Raw genomic sequence first — 22,819 nt, forward strand, 5'->3', positions numbered from 1 at the left:
CATAGTCGCGGCGGTGATACTCGAGTCGTTATAACACGTGGTTGATTTGCGAGCCGTGTATCGCCCCTCTTTTAGCGTTCGGTAAATGGTTAAAGGACCAAAAGGTGACCAGGGACAGACGAGCAAAAGAAAGGTAACGCCGCGAGTTACTTTTCCAAGCGAGAAAACGATTTCTCCAGCTGTTCAAAATGGAATCATTGAATCATCCTACGGGTATCCTCGGGTTATACCGCGCGCCCGGTTGCTATTTCTCAACGCGATCCGTGCACACGCGTCCTTTATTTTCCCAGCTACATGCACCGACGTACCCACCTACTGTGGATCAAGGACGACGCATTGCACGCCAGCCTGCATGCTTATTCGCGACTTTAAAATGCAACGAGAGATTTTGCGCCTAGGTGTAATGAACCTTTACCGATTAGCTGCCAGCTTCGAACGCTACCGCGTGACGCAATAAAACACTCTCGTAACACGTACGGTTCGTCTCGATACCGATGGAACAGTGCGCTTAAACGCGAGGGAGCTCGATTGAATTTAGGATTAGAAGCATCGAGATACAATGGGACGAAATTGCAGTCGATTAATTGAATCTCGTTGGAACACGCGCGGTCGATGCGACGCGGAAAAAAATCAGTCCGAAAAGGCGAACTGTCTTGCAGGAAGTATCGAGGCCCCTTAACGGGATCCTCCCATCGGCCATCTACCATAAATTATACATTATATCGTGTAAGAGCCAGCCCACGTGGCGGCGAATCGTAGACTGCAAAGATGCGTTTTTTTTTTTTGCCCAGTACAATAATTTATGTTCCGTCGTAACGCAGCCGAATATCGATTCCAGCTCGTAAAAACGTTTAATTGTAATATGAAATTGCCGTTTTAATTTGCCCGCTGATATTTCAAGCATTTTCGTTTGTTTACACACGTCTCATCTCGATGGTACGTGACGCGAATCTGTTTAAAAATCGTGGTCGTTGCGTACATTCGTTCGATTTATTTATTATCCTCGCTACGCTGCCAGCAGCAAGTAATATGTCTGCATCGACTCGCTAATCGATAGCTTAAAAGCCTTTTCGTTACATGCTATTACGAAGTAATGATTACGCGACGCAAGAAAGTATCCGTCTTTCCTGAGAATTTCTGAGCGACAGCCGATTGGAACGAAATGTTCAGAAAACGTGATCGTGCCTCGCTGATTGTATTTTCTCGCCGTTAACTTTGAACAACGGAGAGCTGTTGCCGCAGTTCTTCGTATTCGACAGAGACAACGTTACGTTTTTGTTGCTCACTGTCGACGATATCTGGGAGTCTGTAATGAACGCTTTTGTCAACGAATGGCACGAATGAATTTTCTCTGAAATGATCTGAAGTCAGTCACCTGCGGCGGAAGATTTTCGTGCCACGTAGTTGCGCATCTTTCCGAACCATCCGTCGCTCAATCTCTCTCGAAATTTAGGCGTGGTGAACGTGTACAACAACGGATTCACCGCGCTGTTCACTGGCAGAATGAATACTACTACCCAAGCGTGAAGATCGGCTGAAAAAAAAGTGTGCGTTAGAAATAAGACACGATGTGTCTCCTAAATTTACAATAGTTGAAAATAAATGAGAAATTCGTTTAAAGGGGAAGTCGAAAGTCCGTGTAGCTTACCTGGAATAGGATACTTCATCAAAGCTCTAATCTTGAGAACGATAATCGGTGCCCAGCAAGCCGTATCCGTTAGAACGATCAGAAAAAATCGTAAGACGAATTCAGAATCACCGACGGACAGTGAACAGGCGTGTCTCGTTTTCCAAATGCTCACGAACATACCCGCGTAAGCGTAACCAATCGTAATCAGCCTGTAACGCCAACCGACTGAGGCATTATCAACTTTACGATTCCTCCTCGTTAAGCGGGAGGAAAAAAGTTTACTGCGCCCCGGTGAACCGTTTTTTAAAGCCGCGTACACACTTACCGATACAGTCCCTAGAAAGTTTGCAATCGATTTTATACCATTGCGAGATGCGACAGCTTTGGTATGCTTGAGGAAAAATGATGTTCGAGAAACGTAGAGAATTTCGCGTTCTGTCAATTTCGTGAGAATCTGTTCTCACGGGTAGTCGATCGTCGCTACGTAAATGTGTACACGCTTTGACGCAACACTTTTTACGCCGATCGTCACTGCTTACCCCGTAAGATTTAGTCCCAAGAAAATGAAGGTTGAATATTCCCATCCAATTAAATACGGGTCGTCGATGTGCAGGGGGAAGCACATTCCGTTTACGCCGTAAAATCTCGTGCTGCTCCGCCAGTGAATCACTTTCGGATGAGTTACAATTAGTTTCAGTTATCCGAGGAATGTAACACTGTTCGAGCGAGATTTTTCAGTGACGCGATGTAGGAATTAATCGAACGTTAACGAGCATCTTAACTATCGAATAACCGATGCCATTGGAAATTTGAATGTCACTCAGAGAACGTTAAATCGGTGCACAATGCTAGGCTTCGAATATTCGAAGTACAGTCGTGGTGACGTTTAATTGATTCACAAAGCGACTAAATAAGAGTACGCTGTCGAGCTCGCGTTACATTATCAGAACAGGCGGTTTAACAGGCAGCCAGACATCTTGACAGGTCATTAGATATTATCACGGATCGCGCAGCCACGGTTCGTGGACAAATAAGAAAAGTTAAGGCGAACCTGGCACGAGGGCGAGGGTGACTCCTATGATCCAAATGATGGTCATCGACGCGGAGGCCGTCTGCGGTGTCATCGTGCGGTGACCTTTCAGTGGTGCCACGATCAGCATATATCGTTCCAACGACATGAATGACAGGATCAATACTGAAACCTTGACAGGTCGATCTTATTTCGTGCGTTACGCCTGACTCGCTTGGGTAGTTGAACGAGTAGTTTCACGATAGACAGAGGACACTTGCGCAGTTGTACACTTAATTTTTACATACCTCCAAAGATGTCATTGCCAAAACTCCAACTAAAGTACAGGGCCAGGAGGACATCCACGAACTAGCTACTTGGTTGTAATTATCGCGGAATATCCTGTCCGCTACAGCGATTATGAACAGATATATCCCCGTTAACATGTCGGAGACTGTAAAAAGATTATACGATTTTATGGCATCTGATACTTGATATACGATCGCACACGCGAATCGATGATTTATGATAAACAATATCGGAACTAAATACAGTGTTTATAGGACAGACGTCGAACGAGAACTATCCCCGGTAACATTTATTTCTGCGCATTTCTGAAATCTTCTACGTTAAATAAGACATAAAATTCCAAGCGTAGCTAACTTTTTAAACGGCTACGTTTCTTTTCACCTACCTGCTAGATTCCTAATGATGACAGTTAACACGCGATTCTCGTCTTTGGCCGTGAATCTGCCCCAAAGAACCAGCACGTTCCCCATGCACGTAACGCACGAAATTACCCACACCGCTGCCCGCAGCAGAGTCTTGTCGAGTAAGTGGGATAACGAAGAAACCCCTTGAGGAAAAAAGCAAATAAAACTGAAAATTCTCCATCCATTATACCGTCATTTAGCTGGCACTAAATATCGAATTCGTTTTAACGATACTTGGCAACTTCTGCTGTACACGTTTTATACGGATCATTAAAATCATTGGCGGTGTCATATTAGCTACAGTCTTTTGAGCGGAATGTTTGACGAGCCAATAATAGGCTCGTCCATCTGTCCATTAACGTCAGCTTAGATATGTTATGCGAGAATTATACAAAATTGAGACTCTGTACGATCGTAATAGGGTGTCGTAAAAAGTTATTTAGTGATGAATTAAAAGGCAATCGGATTCGTTCGCGTGTAATAAAGCTACAACTAATTGATATACCGTTCGAAGTCTTACCATCACTGGTAGGACGACATCGTTTTGCCTTTGGCGCGTACGTTGCGCAATAATGAAACTTCTTGAAGTACCTAAAAAGTGATACAAGTTACTATTTGTTAGTCAGAGTGTGCTTCATTTTATTGAAAAGTCCATAGATGCATTTACGCGAGGGAAATACTCGCAAGCGTTCCAATGGCGAACGAATGAAGTTTGTCTGACAAGTTAAGGCTAGATCTACTTACACGAAGTCCAGTTGCGTGAATATATCGAAAGCGTTCTTCTCCAGCACGTCCAAGTTTATACCCTCCAAGTCTCTGCAATTTATACGAAATTCGTAAAAAATAATTAATTAAAATTGAAATTAAATAATATTATGTGGAGTAGTACTTACAAAGAATTGAGTTTCGTCAATGGATTCAATACGGCCATCGGTAAATTATGAAGACGGTTGTAACCCAGTTGCCTGAAATCAGTAAAAATCGTTAAAATCGTTCGATTGCTTGATATCAGATCAGCTAGAAAATCGCAATAATATGACACGAACGATTCCATCCGCTTTATTTTCGTGTACGTGCCGGCACAATAAATAAAAGTTTTAACGCTGGCATACGTGACGTTCCCCTCGTTTGCTTTTCTAACGCCGTGTGTTCGATGGTAAATATCAGGTAAATATGTTGCAAGCACGCGCGTAGCTTAAGACGTGTAGCGTTACAATTTATGTGTATACCGGTGCCTCGTATACTTACAGCTTGGTCAGATTTTTTAACGGTTGGAATACATTCAGCGGGACGGTCGTTATTTCGTTGAACGCCAAATTACTGAAAGGGAAAAAATCCATTTTGCACGACACGATGACGTACGGCGTGCATAACTTGGTTATTCTGCCACAAGCAACATCACCGAATCGAGGCAACACAGAGAGTACTTACAGTTCGATCAGCTGACCCAAATTTTGAAACGTGTCCTCCTCGAGCGTTTTAATTTTGTTCCTTTGCATACTCCTGTGCAATGGTTAACAATGTTTTTTTCTTTTCGTACAACTATGAAACGTTAAGTAAAGTGTGCGAGCAATTTTTGTTTCGATAAGAAAAGCTAATAATTTGAAAAAACGAGAGGATGTCTAGGTTCGAATTGGGGTAGTTTTCTATGCCAACTATTTACTTACGTACGTACAGTGATTTTAACGCTGGACATCTAGCAAACAGCGTGTCGGGTATTGTTTCGAAATTATTTTCATCCAACAATCTGAAATTTCACTAGGTCTATTAAAATAGATGTTAATATTTCGATTTTAAGAAAGTAACGGAACATGAACCTACATTTCGTTAAGAACAGGTAGTTCCGGCAGCTTCAGGGTTTCCGAAGTCAGCTGATTTTCATTCAAATTTCTACAATAATATACGACAAGTTCGAAGAAATGAGAAAAGGCTCTCATTACAAATTAAGCTAAACGACTCACATGAAATTCAAGGCCTTGCTTCCCTCGAAGTCTGAGAAATCTGCCATCGTGATTCTATTCTTGTTGGCTCTCAACGACTCTAACTTAGTTAAACCGGTGAAATGCCCCGGAAGGAGTTCAGTAATTTGATTGTTATCCAAAGCTCTGTTCAGCAAATTTACACCAGTAGTCGTAACTTCGAAATTTAACATTTATATCGATACATGCATTAAACTAGCAATAGCAATACTTACAACCAGAACAGTTTGGTTAAATTGAGGAAAGCGCCCTTCTCTATCGTACGCATACTACTATTATCGAGATACCTGAAAATGAATTATATTCTCCCCTGGTATTTTCGCAAAAAGTGTAGATATCGTATATAAAATTGCTGATAACTTACAGTATACGAATCTCTGAGTATTCAGCGAAGGCACCCATTGGTACACGTTCGATCGAGCTATCGTAGAGAGTTCTAAAACAATCGATGGAGATTATCAAGAAGATTCCACTTTTAGTAGCGCAAAACGCGCGGCTATATTGTACGTAAAGAATGGTACTTTTAATGTTCAAAATTCGTACATGGAAGTAGTCTGAGAAGATAAGTTTTGGGGAATTTCGGTATACCGTTGGCAAATTGCGCGACACTTTAAGTATTTACACCTCGGAGGAATGTCAGTGGCATCTACAAAGCGGAGAGAAACACGTAAATTATTAATTCTTATCCGGACCATCGCTTCTTGCACTTTATCGTCGCATTTTTACGTTATTCGATATTGTGTTCCGTTGTTTCGTTTTTAAATAAATTATAGGCATTACATTACCGCAAACGAACTCCCTTACGGCCTCGGAGTCTCTGACACTGTCGAACCAGTCGAATACACCGTGATAATCATCTGCATGCAAAGTAACATTTTTTATATCGCCCTGTACCGCGTAACTATACGTACGTATAAAAGTGCCAAACATCCTAACTAAATTCCCAATTTAATTCATTCTTGTCTAGAAAGTAAGAATTCTTGGAATTCCATTGGGACGATCGCGCGCATGCGGACATACTCGGACAATAAAATAAAATCAAGTCTCATTTCTTTTACGGTCCATTTCTTTTTACGAATTAAAATGAATATAGTAATTAACGAACGAACAGCAATTTAGCTCATCGTCTTTATAGGGACACTGCTCCTCCTGATCGCACCAATATCTTTGAGCCAAGCAAGTGGTGGTATTCTGACAAAGGAATGATCCTACGGGGCAAGTGTCTGGAATTAAAGAAAGCAAACGTTGCCATCAATTATCGACGTAGACGTTTCACCGAAAATTATTCGACACAGCAACAATTTACTAAACGAGACCCGAAAGCAGCGAATCGAGGATAATTGAAATCGATCCGATTGCCATTATCACCGGACGCTAGATTAATCGTGCAATACGTATCGCGTTAGTTGATTCGCTGAGTTGAAGTTCACAGTTAAATCCTGACTGAAAATTACAACGTTGTACGCGTCCACCGATTGTTCAATGACCGAAACGATGACTGAAACCACGTACCTTGATTAAAATAATACATCAGCCCCGATAGCAGGCATAAGATCGCGATCAAAAAGGTGCCAATGGCACCGATGCGTTTGTATCTCATCTCGAGCCGCGTGTCTTCTCCCGTAGGGTCCTCAAAGCGATCTACCGCCCCTGTTTTCCACGGACTTCCGCGTTTCCCCTCGCATGAACAACGTTCTCCACGTGCGCTCGGTACAACGACTGCATGACACTGGTTGCATTCACTAGCTCCGTTGCAAGCACCGGCGCCACGCACACGCGCTCTTCAATCGTTCTCGAATAAGGATTCCTTGTCCATTTGCTGCGAGGGACTCTATTCTGAATTACGTCGATCGATTATTCTCGTCCTCGCGATCTCGATAATACAGATGGACATTCGCGATTGGAAATGTTTGTTCGAATAACGCTCCACCGATGCATCGTGTGCACGAACGCAGACTCGTTTTTCATCGGAACAGTGTCGTTTCGCAGTAAATTAAACTGAATAATTAATGGTGGTACGTCAAACATTGAATTTGTCCTTCGTAGTTCGGAAATGTGAAAAATTGATTTCCTTATTCGTTCGATTTAGTATCCTGTGATTTCTTATTTACTCTAAAACAGAGGAAATCTCGAACGGGTTTCGACTCGAATTTTTACCTTGGAGCGAATCAAAGTGCACGTGACGAACAAAACAAAGCAAAAATGCAGCCTTGATCGCGACGGTTTAGCGCAAGATCGAAGTTCACCGGTAAAAGTCGAAAGATAATTGCTCTGTCACGTATTCACTTCGAAACTTCGCCGCAACGTTGCACCGTCGGTTCTGGAATAAACGAAAACTCGGTGATGTATGCAAATTCGCCTCTCAAAGTTACAATTCGCACCGATGGCGTGACCCGCCTTGTGACAGTAGAACCGGGGAATGCGTAATCGTCCATTAATGGAGGATTAGTATCGATCGTACAAGTTTCAGCGATTCCAAAGACGCGTATCTCGGGAACATCTAATTTCCCACCAACTTCGTCTTCCGTCAGTCCTTTATCCACCGTCGACGTGAAAAGTTTCGTACTTGCAGGATAGATAAAGAAACATCTAAACGTAGAAAGTGTCGTAAAAAGACGTGAAGCAATTAAGAGAATACACTAAGAACGCATATTTAGGGAGCAGAGAAAAGATCAAATTATTTCTGTCTGCATGGGTCGCGCGGTGGGCCACAACGGAAGCTGCATTCGCGATACGTTCCTCTGCGATCTCGCAAGATGAAAACCAGATTGCACTTGACGTGAAACGGACTTTAATCTCTGGCCCGTTGAATTTTTCAGGCCCTCTAGACGCCGTAAATTACAATACTCTTGACACTGGAAATAAAATCGAAATACCAGTTCGACGTTCGCAATTCGATACTACCGTGCTAGTCCCCGAGTTAAAAGCCGCCCGTCCGTCAACTTGTCACGTAGTTTTAAAGATGAGGGAGCCGATAACGAGATACGTTGAGCTGCTCTACGACGAGAACGTGCTCTCGTGGAGCAAACGTCTGCTGAGTTTGTCCGGCCTGTGGCCCGATAATCGCAGCGACCTACGATTTTTCCTCTACATTACGTACGTCGTGGTGTTCACCTGGCTAGAGATCGTCACGTTGCTGCAGAATATAGGCGACCTTGAGAAGACGTTGAAAAACATCACCCTCTCGTTCCCGACCATCTTGATAGTGCTGAAGGCACTCATGTTTCGGCTGAACATGCATCTGGTTCTGCCGTTGCTGGCGGTGGTCAAGAGGGACGTGAGCAAGGGGTTGTATCGCTCGCCAGAGGAGAGGCGAACGGTCGTCTGGTACAACGTGGCCGCCACCTTGTTTTCAACCTCGTCGGCCTTGTCTTTATTCTTCGTGCCCACGTTGTTCTATGTCAAACCGATCACCAGCTGTCTTTTGTCGAGTAAGTTCGATCGCGTGTCATTGGTTTATTGATCGAGCGAATTACGGATGCTGGTAGAGCGTTGTCGTCCGCTCGATTCGATGCACGAACGGGGGTGAGATTGATCGGGTTAATTTATCGATAGTCGTAACCGAACTCGATGGGACGGATAGGTTTATGAATCGAGTAAGGAACGAGCGTAGCGAGGATAATTTTCTCTCGAGTATTTCACGCTCTAACAGTCTATAGAGTAACGCTCGTAATTAGCGTCGAATGGTTTAAAAAAGGAAGTCTCGACACGAAGAGTTTCGCGTCGGGGCCACGGCGTGTTTCGTTAAAATCCGAAGCAACGTCCGTGGGGCGAAGAGAGCGGTAAAAGTGGCAGTTTTATTGAGCCAACCGGCATTATCAGCGAGTCGCGGGTGCGCAGGCGAGATAAATCAAGACTTTAATGCGGACTTTATCGCTCGGATCCAGGAAACCCATTCGATATCTGTATCCATATGATCGCGGGTACAGTTACCTCGCGCGCGCACTTTATGCTGTTCCAAGGCGACAGTTACTTCCTTCACGATACACAAACGGTTACGTTTTACGAGCCTGTCACAGTTTGTTGCAGATTTTGTGCGACCACCGACAGTGTGGCTCCTTTTTTCCCCTCTCGCGTTAGTTTGCCGCGCAACTTGCCACGCCGTGAATTTATGAACTCGACACATTTTCGCGTTCTTGCCTCCTTTTCCTTCGGATAAGTGATACGAGCAGTGGAAGGCGATCGACTAGGAGATTGGAATATTTCCTTTTCTTTCTTTTTTTTGCGTAAAAAGAGAGAGTAGATTCTGTAGATTCGATGTTAAAATCTAATTAGATGGTGCTGATTGATTCGCAGAGTTCAATAACTGTACGCTTCCTTACGAGCTACCGATGAAAGTGAACAACCTTTACGAAGTGACGGAAACGCGAACGTACGCTCTGTTCTGCGTTTACTTGGTACCAACGAGCATGCTGCTAACAATTGGTGCAACTGGCGCGGACAGCCTTTTGGTGACGTTAACCTTTCACCTGTGTAGTCAGCTTTCGATCCTGGCGCATCGCGTCAGAAACATCAGCATCGAGCCGCGAATATATTTACCAGAAATGAGAGCACTCGTTGAACGACACACTGAACTTCTGCGGTGAGATCGCGGAACAAGATCGAATAAGATTCTGTATCGTCGATTTGCTAGAAAAATTCGTCAACGTACGAGTACACGTTAATTGTATTGTAGATTGGCGCACATTTTAGCACAGGCATTCAGTTCTTTGATGTTCATACAAACGTTAGGATTAATATTCTCTTTGTGCATCGTGGTCTACCAATTACTTACGGTAATATCGTAATCACTTACGCTTTATGGGAACGTTGCACTTAATTTGCTAGTTTCATGCCTGATAAGGGTGTGAAATGTTTCGCACGCGTGTGTTTCCCTTTTTTTTTTGTATCAAGCACATTGCTGTTTTGCGATAAATGTTGTTGGCGTTTAAATATGATGATATTTTATAGACGACAGAATCTGGAGAAGACATGAATACCATACATTTCATAATTTACTCTTGCGCCGTTATATTATTAGCGTTCTGCTATTGTTTCTTGGGAGAATGTCTAATTAACGAGGTAACGACTAGAAGGCTCGTATTAAAGTTGCTTTTATTAGAGCTAATTTTTATTTCGCTTTTGTTTATGAACACTTAGAAGTAGAGATTAAAAATACATGTACTTGTGGTACTTGGGACATAAGACACATAAATCGTTATCATTTTCAGAGCAGTGAAATACAGCTGGCTTGTTACTTTACTAATTGGTACGATTTACCAGAAAGGTACACGCGATCTTTAATGTTTTGTATCGCTCGATCGCAAAAGCCATTATATCTGACTGCTGGTAAATTCTACGTCTTTTCCTTAGAAACGTTCGGCACAGTGAGTTCTTTATCGATTATAAAACGACCGATTACGGTGAAATATTTGTAACTCATTCTTTCCTCGATTCATTGTAGATAGTAAAGGCATCGATGGCGTATCTTTCCGTTTTGAAAAGTATTGCTTGAACAAACGATCAGCTCGACTTGAATTTATCACCTGTTATCGAATGTGAAACAATTCGTACACGAGTTACTGTAAAAGGAAACTTATTTGAATATAATTCTAGCTTACCTTGCAATTTCTAAACGTTACGCGTAATACACCGTGCAACCTTCCACTATCATAAAACATTAGGAGAGAAACGAGGCAGAAAATAAAAACGAACGTCAACGACGACAAGAGAGAACGACGCACGAGTACGAATCCTCAGATCATCAAACTCGCACCGTTTCCTCCAATGCTGGTCTGTTAAAAACCAGAATATGTGTCGTTCCACCTAATCGTCGTCGAGTCGCGGCGCGTGTTGGCTGAAGGAATTAAAAGAAAAATTTATTTCGGTTTATTCAAGAAAGATACAGAGTGTACAACTGCCGTGGAGAGGATACAAATAATGCATATTACTCGTGCTTCGCGGTAAATAATCGTCCCTATTTCCAAGTCGAAGCACGTGGACCCTGCCGTCGTCTGTTATCTCTTTACAACGACCTCGATCCTACGAATGGAGTTTAACAGCTAACGCGGACACGGGCTTCGCGATACACCGATCGAACGCCGCGCGGATTCATACGCGGCCACGGCACGGTGCGTACACTTTCAGTGGCAGGAACTTAAGTAACGACGGTGCGTCGACGCTGATTCACCTCGCGAACGGACATAGAACAGTGGAGAGAAAAACGGGGGCCAGATTTTCCGCGCGTTTCGTTTCATTTCGTTTCGTTTCGTTTGGTAACAGAGTACACGTCCGAGCGAGCGACCGGACGACGCTCGACTGACTGTTGCACGATGGTATGGACGAATTCTTGGAGGTCGTCGACGAGTCGTCTAGAATTTTCTATAGAAAAATACGCTGCGTATGAGTAGAGTCGTGTTTTCGGCTGTTACCTCGATTAACCGCGGGAGGATGATCCACGAGCGAACGGTTCACGACGATTCCAATGATCACAGAAGGCTTGCGTCGAGGACAACGCGAAGTATGATAACGTGCGTTTGTATTTACATAATGGTCCTTGTCTTGGAGCGATTCGACGATAATCGAAGAGTGGACGTAAGAAGGGCCGCGTGCGCCCCAAAGTAAGAATGTTCAGAAAGCAGAATCGACATTTCGTACTCCGTAATGAGAAACGCATTCTTACCTATCAATTTCAAACTGCGTTCGATACTCTCTTATAACTTACAGCAAGACTTTTCGTACTTTCACTCGTAGATCATGCTCTTCGAGCTCGTCGGAAGAACCTCCGGAAACACGGGATACGTGGTGCTCGTATAGAACAGAAAAAAGAAAAAGAATACGGCAATTAAGTAAGAAAGAAGAATGATGATACATTAAATATTGCGTCTGATAAATCGTTCGGCTCGTGTTCTTTCCCAGCAGAGCGAGTGATATCGAGAGAATCGCATTCACCCTCTCCTCACTGGCGTCATTAGTGACCATTTTTCAAAGGTGATCATCGACGCGAGGAACGACTTCCACGTAGGGTACGAGAGAACCTAAAAGAATTTCGTCACGGTTACTACGATTCGGCTCACGTGCAGACCGTTCGAGGACGTGATCATGGTACGTACGACTGTCGATGACTGAGAATCGAATCCATACCATTTCGCACGGGCGTGTACCGGCATTTTTAGGTGGAGGACCGTGTCGGTGTATCGCGAGACGACAACCTGTGCACGCTATACATGCACATAAACACATGGTAATGTATTCGATGCCGTTTATTTCGTTCATTCAGACAAAATTGCTCACACGTTCACATGTTAACAAGCAGCCTCGCAGATGCATTCGCGGTTACTTCCACAAAAATTACGTTCCATAGAAAATCGTGCGTACGTCTGTGCACGCGGTTTCATCTCGTGTATACGTCTCTATGGGTGTCGAGTGTACACAGTGTACGAAATTCTGTGTTCTCTGTGTGTGTGTGTGTTTCTCTGCTGTCTATATCTCTATTTATGTGGTCGTGTAATACGCGTGTCTGTACGTGTGTGTAGATTTGTGATTAATGGAATAATCGAGTGTACGCTAAGTGTCTCGTTCGTTTTGAGGTCTTTTCGCGGCGTACTCGAGAGAGAAAGAGAGAGAGAGAGAGAGAGAGAGAGAGAGAGAGAGAGTGAAAGAGAGAAAGAGAGAAAGGGAGGATTATAATACAGGACAACACACACCACCGTCTTATGTGATGTCTAGGCTCGATGTAACGAGCGGATCGATCGAGGAGTCGTATTTTTGAAAACACTCGTTACTAGACGACAGAATTTTGGAGCATTGCCTTCAGCGACTTTTTCAGATTTTTCGCTTTTTTTTCTTGCTTTTTTAAAAATTTCATTTAGTTACTGTATAAGAGAGAGGTGTGTCACAGGCGGCGTTCACCGTTTCGTTTTTATTAATTTCTTCATTTTTTTTTTCTCACGTTTCGTTTTATTTAATTTTTTTCCTCTTTACTGTTGTTTTATCGTTTATCGACGTGTGACTCGAGAACATCGCAATGACACACAGAGAGAACGTTGCGACGTTCCCGAGTGCGGATCGAGGAAATGAGCGTGTGCTATAGACATGTCTGACGTTTCGATACGGAAGAAATATGCGAATGGAGCTCGATCGTGCGACCTCGTTTCATTCTCTTTCTTTCCGAACAACGAAAGAACGTGGCACTCGTTATGCTTATTGTTGATACGTGCGAGGATAGCATTGATGTTCACTGTTTACATCGATTTTTTTCTTTTTTTTTTCTTTCTTTTGCTAGACGATAAAGGAATTAGATAATGATAATAATAGTAGTAATAATATAAATGTTAATAGCAGCTACTACTGTTGTAACTATAATAATAAGGGAATTAGCCTTCGAATATAGAGTTTTTTCTCTTAATCATAATATTAATAATAATATTAACATAAATCAACAAAGTAATGCTGAACTAATAATAATAATTTCCGGAGACTAATATCTGAATATATAAATAGTCGAAGAGAAAAGTTTGGACTGTCTGGAATATGTGTTCACATAGCATGAACAACTTGGAACGTTCTATTATCCTGTTAAATTCGTTGGTATCGTGATACGGTTTACTTGTAGAAAATTATTTCCTGAGTGTATTCATTGAGCATCGCTGGCTGTTATTTTTAATCTAACTGTATATGAAAAATTGCTTGAAACATCATCATCTCGCGTAGTCCTTACTATCGCGTCCAAACTTTGAGAAGCAATTCAGAAAAACAGAGTAGTTGTATGTCGTTAAGCAATGGAAAAGTTTCGATCAAAGACATAATTTTGTTGGAAAAAATACAAGCCAAGCATATGATATATCGGTTTACAAGTGTCCTCAAGCGTTAATTTACACACGTGCGCACTTGGTTTCACGAAACGTGTATTTTTTCAAATAAAATGCTCCTCTATAATCGCAACTTTCCCCCGTTCGATTAATCGTACACCTCGAGCGTCTAACTAATTACCGCTACGTTCAACCAAAGAGTCAGTCGAAAATTCCTAAAAGTGTCTATATTGCACGATAACCAGGTCGTCTTTAAGTCTGTTTTATCGAGAGGAAACGAGAGAAGAAACTGACTGAACTTTGAACAAAAAGGAACTTGTTAAAAAGGTGCTTACACGAACTAAAAAGTCTAGTCAATTTTTTAATCAAACTCGAATACTCTGCTTCGTAATTCATAAAACCAAGTATCATAATGTTTTCATCGATGAATGAAATCTGTGAGAAAATGGAGGTGACTATGGAACTACATAGTATTTAGTATTAGTCATAGGATATTTCCAATATGGTACTTTTACAGAAATACATAGAAATGTTTGAATAGATTTTCATTCCAATAGGAGAAATAGGAACTAGCTATCAGAGAATGAAGTTATGCGTGTCACGTCTGATACTACTATTGTCAGATGAATCTAGCAGATTTAAGAATGAAAAATGTGACTTATTCTTCTATCAGAATGAAATATCCTAGACGAAGTAAACGGTAGCGTCGCACAAACAACAGAACGAATGATATCCTTCGCAATTAAAGTATAATAAACGTTCGATTTTCACCTGTAAGAAAAGTCTTTATTCAAGATTTAGAAATCTCGATTTACATACCCTCGAATTCGGAACTTTCGTACATCATAGCGCAGTTTTCTAAACGCCTCGAACGTTTGCTACGGCACGAAATCAAAGGAACGAGCGTAACAGAAGTGACGAGATTATAACATAAATTATACGATCGTAACGAAACAAAAAAAGCAAGAAGAAATCATTTCCCGACGAGTGCTGATTCTTCGACTATGCATGTATACGTCGATCGAAAATAATTACTGTTCCAGTGCTACGTAGAATATTTACAATGAACAAAAAGGCCCGTAGCGAGTGAACAGAATGGACTATTATAGTATTTGCAGAGTGTCGTGAATTAGTCTTAATCGAGCGTCGAATAATTTTCGATGAAGACCCATGAAACTAAAAGATACAGTGATATACGTATGATATGAAAAAAGAATCTGCGTGGTCGACACGGATTTATATAAAACTCGCCATTCACGTATCACGGTTGGCGACTCTGCAAATACTTAATTACCGATTACGTGAAACATACACGTTTCGACATTCGTATCGATATATCTATACATGTATCGTTATTATTAAAGAGTGAACATCAAATACCTCGAGACGTACGTACGATAACGGACATGCCTTTAACACAGTGGGCAATTCGTAAAGGAAAGTAGAATGGTACGACAAAGTAGGCAGAATCGGGATAATTGGAGGATAGAATTCAAACTGAAAGAGAGGCGGGGGAACTGAAGGCAGTCGAACACCTGAAAAAACTCACCAACAGGTGATAGATGATTTGAATAATCCAGACGCCAGTCCCGTGTTGCATTGTTAAAGCTATAACTTCGTTTTCTGTGAATAAAAACTAAAAAGCGACTCTCCGTACGAAACTCATTTTTTACGTAACACGATCGTCAACAAAGATAGTCAATGGCTTTCCCTCTGTACGAATGTTTCATTTACAGATCGTTCGATCGCTGATTAGCGAATCTGAATTAACGTTATCGCACGTGCCTCCTGTAAATGAAACATTCGATCTGTGTGTTATGCCAGTGCCGGTGATTTTCGTTCGTTACCCGACTGATTGCGATAAAAAAAAGAACTAAAAAAGGGAAAAAAAATCGAATCTCAGATTTTTTTTTTTTTTTTGCTCACGCGAAAAATTAAAACAACATCGTTATGCATCAGAATCTAGCCCGTTTCGGCAACTGATATTTAAGATACTCGTTTATCATAGTTAATATAAATAATATTGATATTAAGTAAAGATACATCTGTATAAATACCTTGCTAAATAATTGAATGAAATAAGACGTATTATCATATTACGATTACACTTTGACGAACTTAAAAGGATAGATTGTTTCGTGTAATTTACACCGACACGAGAGTAACGAAATGTTGCATGAATTATTTACAACTTAGATATACTTCACTTTTTTTTTGTATCCTTTATCTACTTATGCATTAAAGAAATGCGGTTTTATACAAGAATACGTTTCATCTTCGCAACATTGAAACCTTGGTATCTTTTCTCATTTTTTTTCTTTTTTTTCTTTGCTCTCTTTTCCCTTCTTTTCACTCGAATGAAAATCCTAATACAAGGTTCTCCGCGAAATATCATTGTCCATTCACAACAACGCGAACTGTTTCCCGAACCCGACACCGCGTCTCTTTCCTCTTTTTTCCTTGTTTTCTTCTTTTTTTTTTTCTTCTAATTTCGTAGATAAAAATGATCATAAGCGATATGTACATACAAAACGAAATACAAAAATAAAATTATATTAACCTTACAGATACGTGGTGGTGGTTTTTAAGTTTGTTATCTCTAGAGCCCTTCTCGCGATCGCGATCCACGAAAATTACTAGCCCGGTTTATGATAAAAAAATGGTAAACATCACAGACACTGGCACAATCATATTTGTTCGCGGCATAATTGTTCCCATTGACTGTTGATGTTGTTCATAAATACTAAAATCAGAGCGTCCGTCGCACAGTCGTGCATCGATTGACTCCAACGGGTAGCTTTTTCTCCAACGCATGACGCTGCTTTGTTTTTTACGAAACGGGGGACTTACAGTGGGCAGTGGATGGTTGCATGAGAAGTGATTACAGTCTAGATGGCCCGGAGGAGCATCTGTGGATCGATGTGAGGTAGTAATCCCGCAGTGGTCAAGTGCAAACGTATCCTTCCTGCGCTACTGTTGCTGCACCAGTAGGCCCCTCCTGGAACAGTTGAAATAACGAGAGGATTAACGGGGAGAGTACAGTTGCGGAAACACGTGTTAATTCCATTCCGGTTTCTACGTATTTAGCTTCTTTTTTTCTTAATACTCAGTGAATGTACAGCGTGTCCACTTAGTACTGGAAAAAAGATTTCAAACGCATACATGCAGGAACGCGAGAACTTGTGATTAACACGTGCCTTCGCAACTGTACTCTCCCCTTTGAATTAGTGAAGTCGTGGGTTCGGAATGTCTAGCCGTATCGAAGTAAGAGAAAGAAGCGGAACGTTCGAAATGAACGACGGTACCACTATCCTCCGCCCCTTACCTCCGCACGATCCCGATTTACGAATCCGAAATTCGACATACTACGCTCTGTTCTTTTGTTCATATGTAGTTACCTAATCCTGTTTTACGATGATTATTGTTCATTATATGTACAATGTCTTACATCCTTAGCAGCTGTCAGCGTTTGTTTGTATTCGTCCAAGCTAAATCCGGAATTGCTATCTTCTCCGCAAGATTGAACCACTAATGACCCATCTTCTCCCTGGGGACACGTCGTTCGTTAGTCACGTTCGTGACACAATCGTACGTTACCTTCAGTTACGTACCTGTGTCACTGGTTGTTCACCGTCGTTGACTACCCTTCGCTTTTTTCCGCACGCGTCTGGGTTCTGATCCGAGCGTCTCTTCTTGTTCACCGTATCCCCTTGGTTTCGCGGCGAAACGCTGCCACTGTTGCCATTCCCAGCAATATTCCCGTTTTTATGTACACTGCCGGAAACCTGCGTAGCGAAAAGATATTATCAACCGACAGTCGAAACTCGCGGGACCAATTGGGACTGAATTAGAAACCAAAAATGAACTTAACCCGTACTTTTCTCTCGCGTTTTAACAAACTGGGAGATACGTAAGTGTGAAGATCCTTTTTCTTAACGTGCTTTGCTTCTATCCACATACCGTCCTTCAACATATTCAACTGTTCCGCTTGCCTCTGAACTGTAATTTCGTACGGAAATGATTGAGATCCAATCGCGAATCGCGAACGGGGTTCAGCCGAGAATTTCATCTCGATGTATTGTACGTCGTTATGCGTGACTCACTTGAATCCACGAAGGATTTAATATCGTATGTTAAATCGACGTTCAAGTTTTCGCTCTTGGCAAATAGCAAGCCGATAAACCACATAGAGCAGTGACCCTCCGGTTCCGGTTCCAACGGTGGGAACGCCTCTGGGTTCACGTGCGCCAACGTGATATGCGGATTCCTTTCCAGTGTACCTGTTTTTAAGAGTTAGGATTTTGCCATTTTGGCACCCGCGGATTATTAGCATTGCGATATCGAGAGAATGGTCATAGTCAATGTTACATGATTTTTAGAAGACACAGATTAAGACAGAAATGTGTACGAGTCACCGATTCGCTAACCGCCACTTACTCCTGCGAAAAATGCATCAACATGTATGTAATCCGAGAGCCTAGAGAAGCGACGCGAGGAATTTACATCGCGCAAACAAATGTAACCTGTTTTAATCTACGTCATTTAACTGGAACAAACACACAACATGATATGATAAGCTGATAACCAGGGCAACCGATGCTGCGACAATAATATATATATATATGTATACATATATTCCGAAACATTTTCAACGTTATCCATAGAAAAGTTCAAGTTAAAATTCACAAGATGTTATACGAATCGTAAATAATAAAAAATATAACAGTTTTAATAGTGTTTAGAAACTTCTCGCGGACTAATGAATAATAATCAGTATTAAACATATTACAATTTCTTTTCTTTTATTGTTATATAACATCTCGTATTGCCACAGTAATGATTAATGCGCGTTTATCAATGGGTTTTATCATATCCACACAGTCCAGTAGAATATATTTAAATGCGTGTTCAATGTTTTACCTATCAAATGCCGTATTTTTGACTCGACAAGCCCACACCATTCAAGCTGATCTTCTGCAGTCACACTTCTCGCCAATAGTACAATATAATGTTTATATTTGCCAAAGAAATTTGGAGGTTCAAATAATTTGTCCCACGTTGCTTTCCCCATTATTATTTCTTCCGTTGTCGATAACCCGGTTTCGAACGCCTCTTGCATAATCGTTCTCGTAGACACTGACACGTTGAACGTTGAATTTTGCTGAGGATACGCCGGCGTAATTATTGGCATCAAGTGATACCTATCTGATATATTCACCTATGAGAATAGATTTGTCAGCCGTTAGGAAGCTTCAATCGATATGAAACAATTTAATTGCAAGTACAATCATGCGTCGTTCAACGTTCGACATACGTTCCAATAAATTCCATCGTTAAGTGATTTTATCAATTTACGCGCAGACGTCATATAATTTATTTACATAAATCTGCATGACATAGAGCCTTCCATTATACAGATTATGTGCTATGAGCGTAGAGAATATGATTTTCTTTATACTCTTTTACGGAAGAGTAATGAATTACCGATTGCGACATCACTAGCGTTCGTGCGACAAATCTTGGTCCCGCAAGATAATTTCCTTTCTTACTCGCTGTTCTTTCGTTCGAGATGAACCGATTCGGGCAATTAGGACACTCGAACTGGCAAGATTCGTGGTCTTAACTTTGGACGATTAGATAGTCGTATTACGCGCGATCCATCGTCGATCGAAACATCGTTACGCGGTGCATGATTGTACCAGAACGTGTCGATGGTTCTTACTCTTGGATCCCAGACCGGAAAACCTAAATTAACGTTGTCGGGTTGCTTTAAAAGTACTGGTTGTGGCCATTTCCATTGCGAAAATACGAGGAAAAATTTTTCTATTAACGTTGCTGCGACAGCATTAGGATAAAGTTGACATGTCCTCGCAACTAGCATTGCCCAGGACACACCTCCTAGATATCCTAATACATTACTATATATGCCATGCCCTAAAGATGAGAAAGTGAAACGACACGTAAGAAACATTCACCCTACTCCGCGGCGCATGTTAGAGAAAAATGTTATCTTACGTTTTGCCCATAATTTAATGGCTCTAAGTGCCAACCTAAAATTTTCTATATTAGGTACTAAACGTAATATCTCATCTGTTACTCGGCAACCGTTAAGGCTTCTCACGCATTTTTGATCGAGATTTTTGAGAAGCATATCGTCCCTAAGATCCTACATGCGGGGATAAAATTTGTTAGATGTGATTGTGAATACTGAGAAAGGGGCCAGACTTTGAATAAATTATCGTTAAATAAGTCACTAACCATTGAATCTGGAATCTCTTTAAGCGCCAGTTTTGCAAACAACATATCTATTTCAATACCATCAAAGTTCATTTTTATTACTGGCACAAATGCCTCCTCTACTGCCTAAAAGATATTAAACAATATAGCTGAACACTCGTGAAAAATATATTTTAACAAATTAGTATTTTAATCAAGATACATCTATGATGTATTCAACAGAAGATTTTTATTTTAAATAATATTAATAGACAATAGCTTGTGAACAGTACTACTTACTGTGTTAATGCTACACCAAAAAGGAATTTTAATTAAATAAAAAATTAATTATTATTACTATCTATGTTATCTAAACCACATACCCTTAAATCTGTAACTTCTTCTTGCATTTTTAGTAACTCAAAGAAGGATGAAAAATAATCTGTCCTATAGATGTGACGTGGTACAACACACAAGGCATCTATATCAGCACCTTTGTGATGTACCCCTAACCTGTATGAACCGAAAGTATATATTTTACCACCAACTTGCTCAGCTACATTGGGTGGCATATTTCTGGCAATGCTTGTGTCCCGTATCCATTGTTTGACCAGTGCATTTAATTTACTAATTGAAAATGCAAGACAAGGCTCAGTTAGTGGCGATCAATTTCAATACCTTACAGAATAGAAAATATATTCCAAAGTATACCTTAGAATTTCCATCCTGTGATTCAACTCTTCTTCAGACTCAAATACATTATAAGGCTTTAATGCTTCTTTTAATTCATTTGTCCTATTAAGATCACTAGGCTTTGGTTCTGCTACACTGATAGCAGATGTCATGCCCAGCGTACGTAGATTCTTCTCTTCTTTGGATGAAGCATTTGTATTTGAGTTATTACCTTGTGATGACCACATTTTGAAATTCATTTACTTGTTCCAGATCTGAAACCAAGTATTCCATTATATTGAAATGAGTTAGTTAAAAAAATCGTATATCCAAAAACTGATATGTACACTGAAATTTTATTGTAAAAATCATATTTTAAAACAAATAATTGCACCCTGAATAATAGAAATATAATATGCACGAAAAATTAAACAATTAATTAAAAATAGCGAATAAATATTATTGTGAGGTAATAGTAAATAAAAATATTATAATGTTGATATTAAAATCGTAATACAACGAATTATGGAGTTAATACGTGTACGCGAACAGTGCTTGGATTAAAAATCATTTTTTTCGACATAACAACCTACAGAAAAATATAAATAAATATAATAGATACGATATGCGATATTATAGTCCAATAATCTAATCGTTGTACTTAAAACTCTACACAGATTTTCTGTATTCATACTTAAATCTTTGCAGAACACGTACTAGGAAAAAACCAAACATAAACATACGCGGAAATATTTCCGGGAATGCAATTAACTGGCTGTAACTCGTGAGCGAGGAAAGAGAGTAGAGCACAAAGAATAAAGGTCAAGAATGATAATCATCTATTTATTTTCACAGAAAACATTCGATGCTTGGTACAAAATTTGCGAACGTGTCTTCACGATCGACTAAATCGCGCGATTTCTTTCCTCTAACGTGGCACACGTGGGCAGGGGACACGCGAAAGCGTGGACGGTCGCGAATCGTCCTTGAATCCTTACCGTTTAATACTTTGTCAAAGATGCGATGACATGATAAAGACAGAGAAACCTCGGACGTGTTGTCAGGTTACAAAACACGCAAATGCTTTTCCTAAAGGTGCATCGCGTCCATCCAATGCTTGCGGACGACTCCTGAAAAGGAAATTATACTCCTAGCGTAGGTAGCACGTTCTAGGGACACTGCTTAGTCGCAAAGCAGCGCGTGAACAACTTGTAAACAATTTATGAGGTAGCAAAAGAATCCCGAGAAACGAAGGTCCACAAGTCATATAAGATCGTTCGCGTCCAACAGATTACTCCATCCACCGTTTACGATAATTAATCGGCCTCAACGTCGGTCGGGGCGCACTTCACGCACTGAACATCTCGTGCCGCGGTGTATCGTGTAAATAAATAATTAAACGTTGTTACTTGAAAATAATGGACAACACGTAGACCCGCACCAAACCACCTACGGTATAAACATGGCGTTCCCTGATGGCTCGCTTTAATCACGAAGAACCACGTGTATAGAACTTACTCGGAACTAGATTCTGCTGTTGGTCGATGAAAGCGCCATCTTACGCGGAATTGAAACTAGCACAGTGTATTTTCTATTTTGGCTACTCGAAATAGAATTTATGGGCGGTCTAACAACTTTGTTACAGTCTAGCGGAACGTTTGTTACCTTCTCCTGAAATTCGTTTGTTAAATGCTGTGGATACTTCAGGAAATTGTGGTCGTTGAGCAACGTGTTGCTACCAGTACGAGAATTGCACTGTAGAGGTCGCAGTGTATCGATACCAGACTTCTTGTACGCGTATAGTTCATGAC

General features: G+C 41.0%; 3 protein-coding genes across 8 annotated transcripts; 1 reads left to right on the forward strand and 2 right to left on the reverse strand.

Moving 5' to 3' along the window:
• Positions 1-1,035: 1,035 nt before the first annotated feature.
• On the reverse strand, positions 1,036-7,249 carry Lgr3 (Leucine-rich repeat-containing G protein-coupled receptor 3). Of its 4 annotated transcripts, XM_076894862.1 has the most exons (21): positions 6,844-7,249; positions 6,441-6,554; positions 6,117-6,188; positions 5,875-5,977; positions 5,696-5,767; positions 5,547-5,618; positions 5,314-5,457; positions 5,174-5,242; positions 5,028-5,099; positions 4,784-4,855; positions 4,601-4,672; positions 4,246-4,317; positions 4,097-4,168; positions 3,873-3,943; positions 3,334-3,495; positions 2,948-3,093; positions 2,682-2,832; positions 2,170-2,299; positions 1,649-1,839; positions 1,376-1,534; positions 1,036-1,306 (listed from the first exon to the last, which is right to left on the reverse strand). In XM_076894862.1, exons 1-21 carry the CDS (start codon positions 6,929-6,931, stop codon positions 1,167-1,169), a joined length of 2,244 nt encoding a protein of 747 aa, XP_076750977.1. In that variant the 5' UTR covers positions 6,932-7,249; the 3' UTR covers positions 1,036-1,166. The 4 variants fall into 4 exon arrangements, with proteins under 4 accessions (XP_076750977.1, XP_076750978.1, XP_076750980.1 ...); XM_076894863.1 differs by lacking the exon at positions 4,601-4,672; XM_076894865.1 differs by lacking the exon at positions 3,334-3,495.
• Positions 7,250-8,293: 1,044 nt separating this feature from the next.
• On the forward strand, positions 8,294-10,825 carry LOC143424038 (odorant receptor 82a). Its single transcript, XM_076895846.1, has 6 exons — positions 8,294-8,762; positions 9,628-9,913; positions 10,007-10,106; positions 10,282-10,392; positions 10,542-10,697; positions 10,775-10,825. Exons 1-6 carry the CDS (start codon positions 8,294-8,296, stop codon positions 10,823-10,825), a joined length of 1,173 nt encoding a protein of 390 aa, XP_076751961.1.
• Positions 10,826-15,686: 4,861 nt separating this feature from the next.
• Hrg (poly(A) polymerase hiiragi) lies at positions 15,687-22,500 on the reverse strand. Of its 3 annotated transcripts, none has more exons than XM_076894897.1 (12): positions 22,007-22,500; positions 21,048-21,283; positions 20,720-20,963; positions 20,379-20,483; positions 20,136-20,286; positions 19,843-20,054; positions 19,041-19,338; positions 18,224-18,400; positions 17,992-18,119; positions 17,732-17,905; positions 17,569-17,667; positions 15,687-17,118 (listed from the first exon to the last, which is right to left on the reverse strand). In XM_076894897.1, the coding sequence occupies exons 2-12, from the start codon at positions 21,266-21,268 to the stop codon at positions 17,065-17,067; spliced, it is 1,863 nt and encodes a 620-aa protein (XP_076751012.1). In that variant the 5' UTR covers positions 21,269-21,283; positions 22,007-22,500; the 3' UTR covers positions 15,687-17,064. The 3 variants fall into 3 exon arrangements, with proteins under 3 accessions (XP_076751012.1, XP_076751014.1, XP_076751013.1); XM_076894899.1 differs by having other exon boundaries at positions 17,519-17,667; XM_076894898.1 differs by having other exon boundaries at positions 17,998-18,119; positions 22,007-22,499.
• Positions 22,501-22,819: the final 319 nt, after the last annotated feature.

This window comes from Xylocopa sonorina, chromosome 5 (genome assembly GCF_050948175.1).
Source record: "Xylocopa sonorina isolate GNS202 chromosome 5, iyXylSono1_principal, whole genome shotgun sequence".
Classification (NCBI taxonomy): domain Eukaryota; kingdom Metazoa; phylum Arthropoda; class Insecta; order Hymenoptera; family Apidae; genus Xylocopa; species Xylocopa sonorina.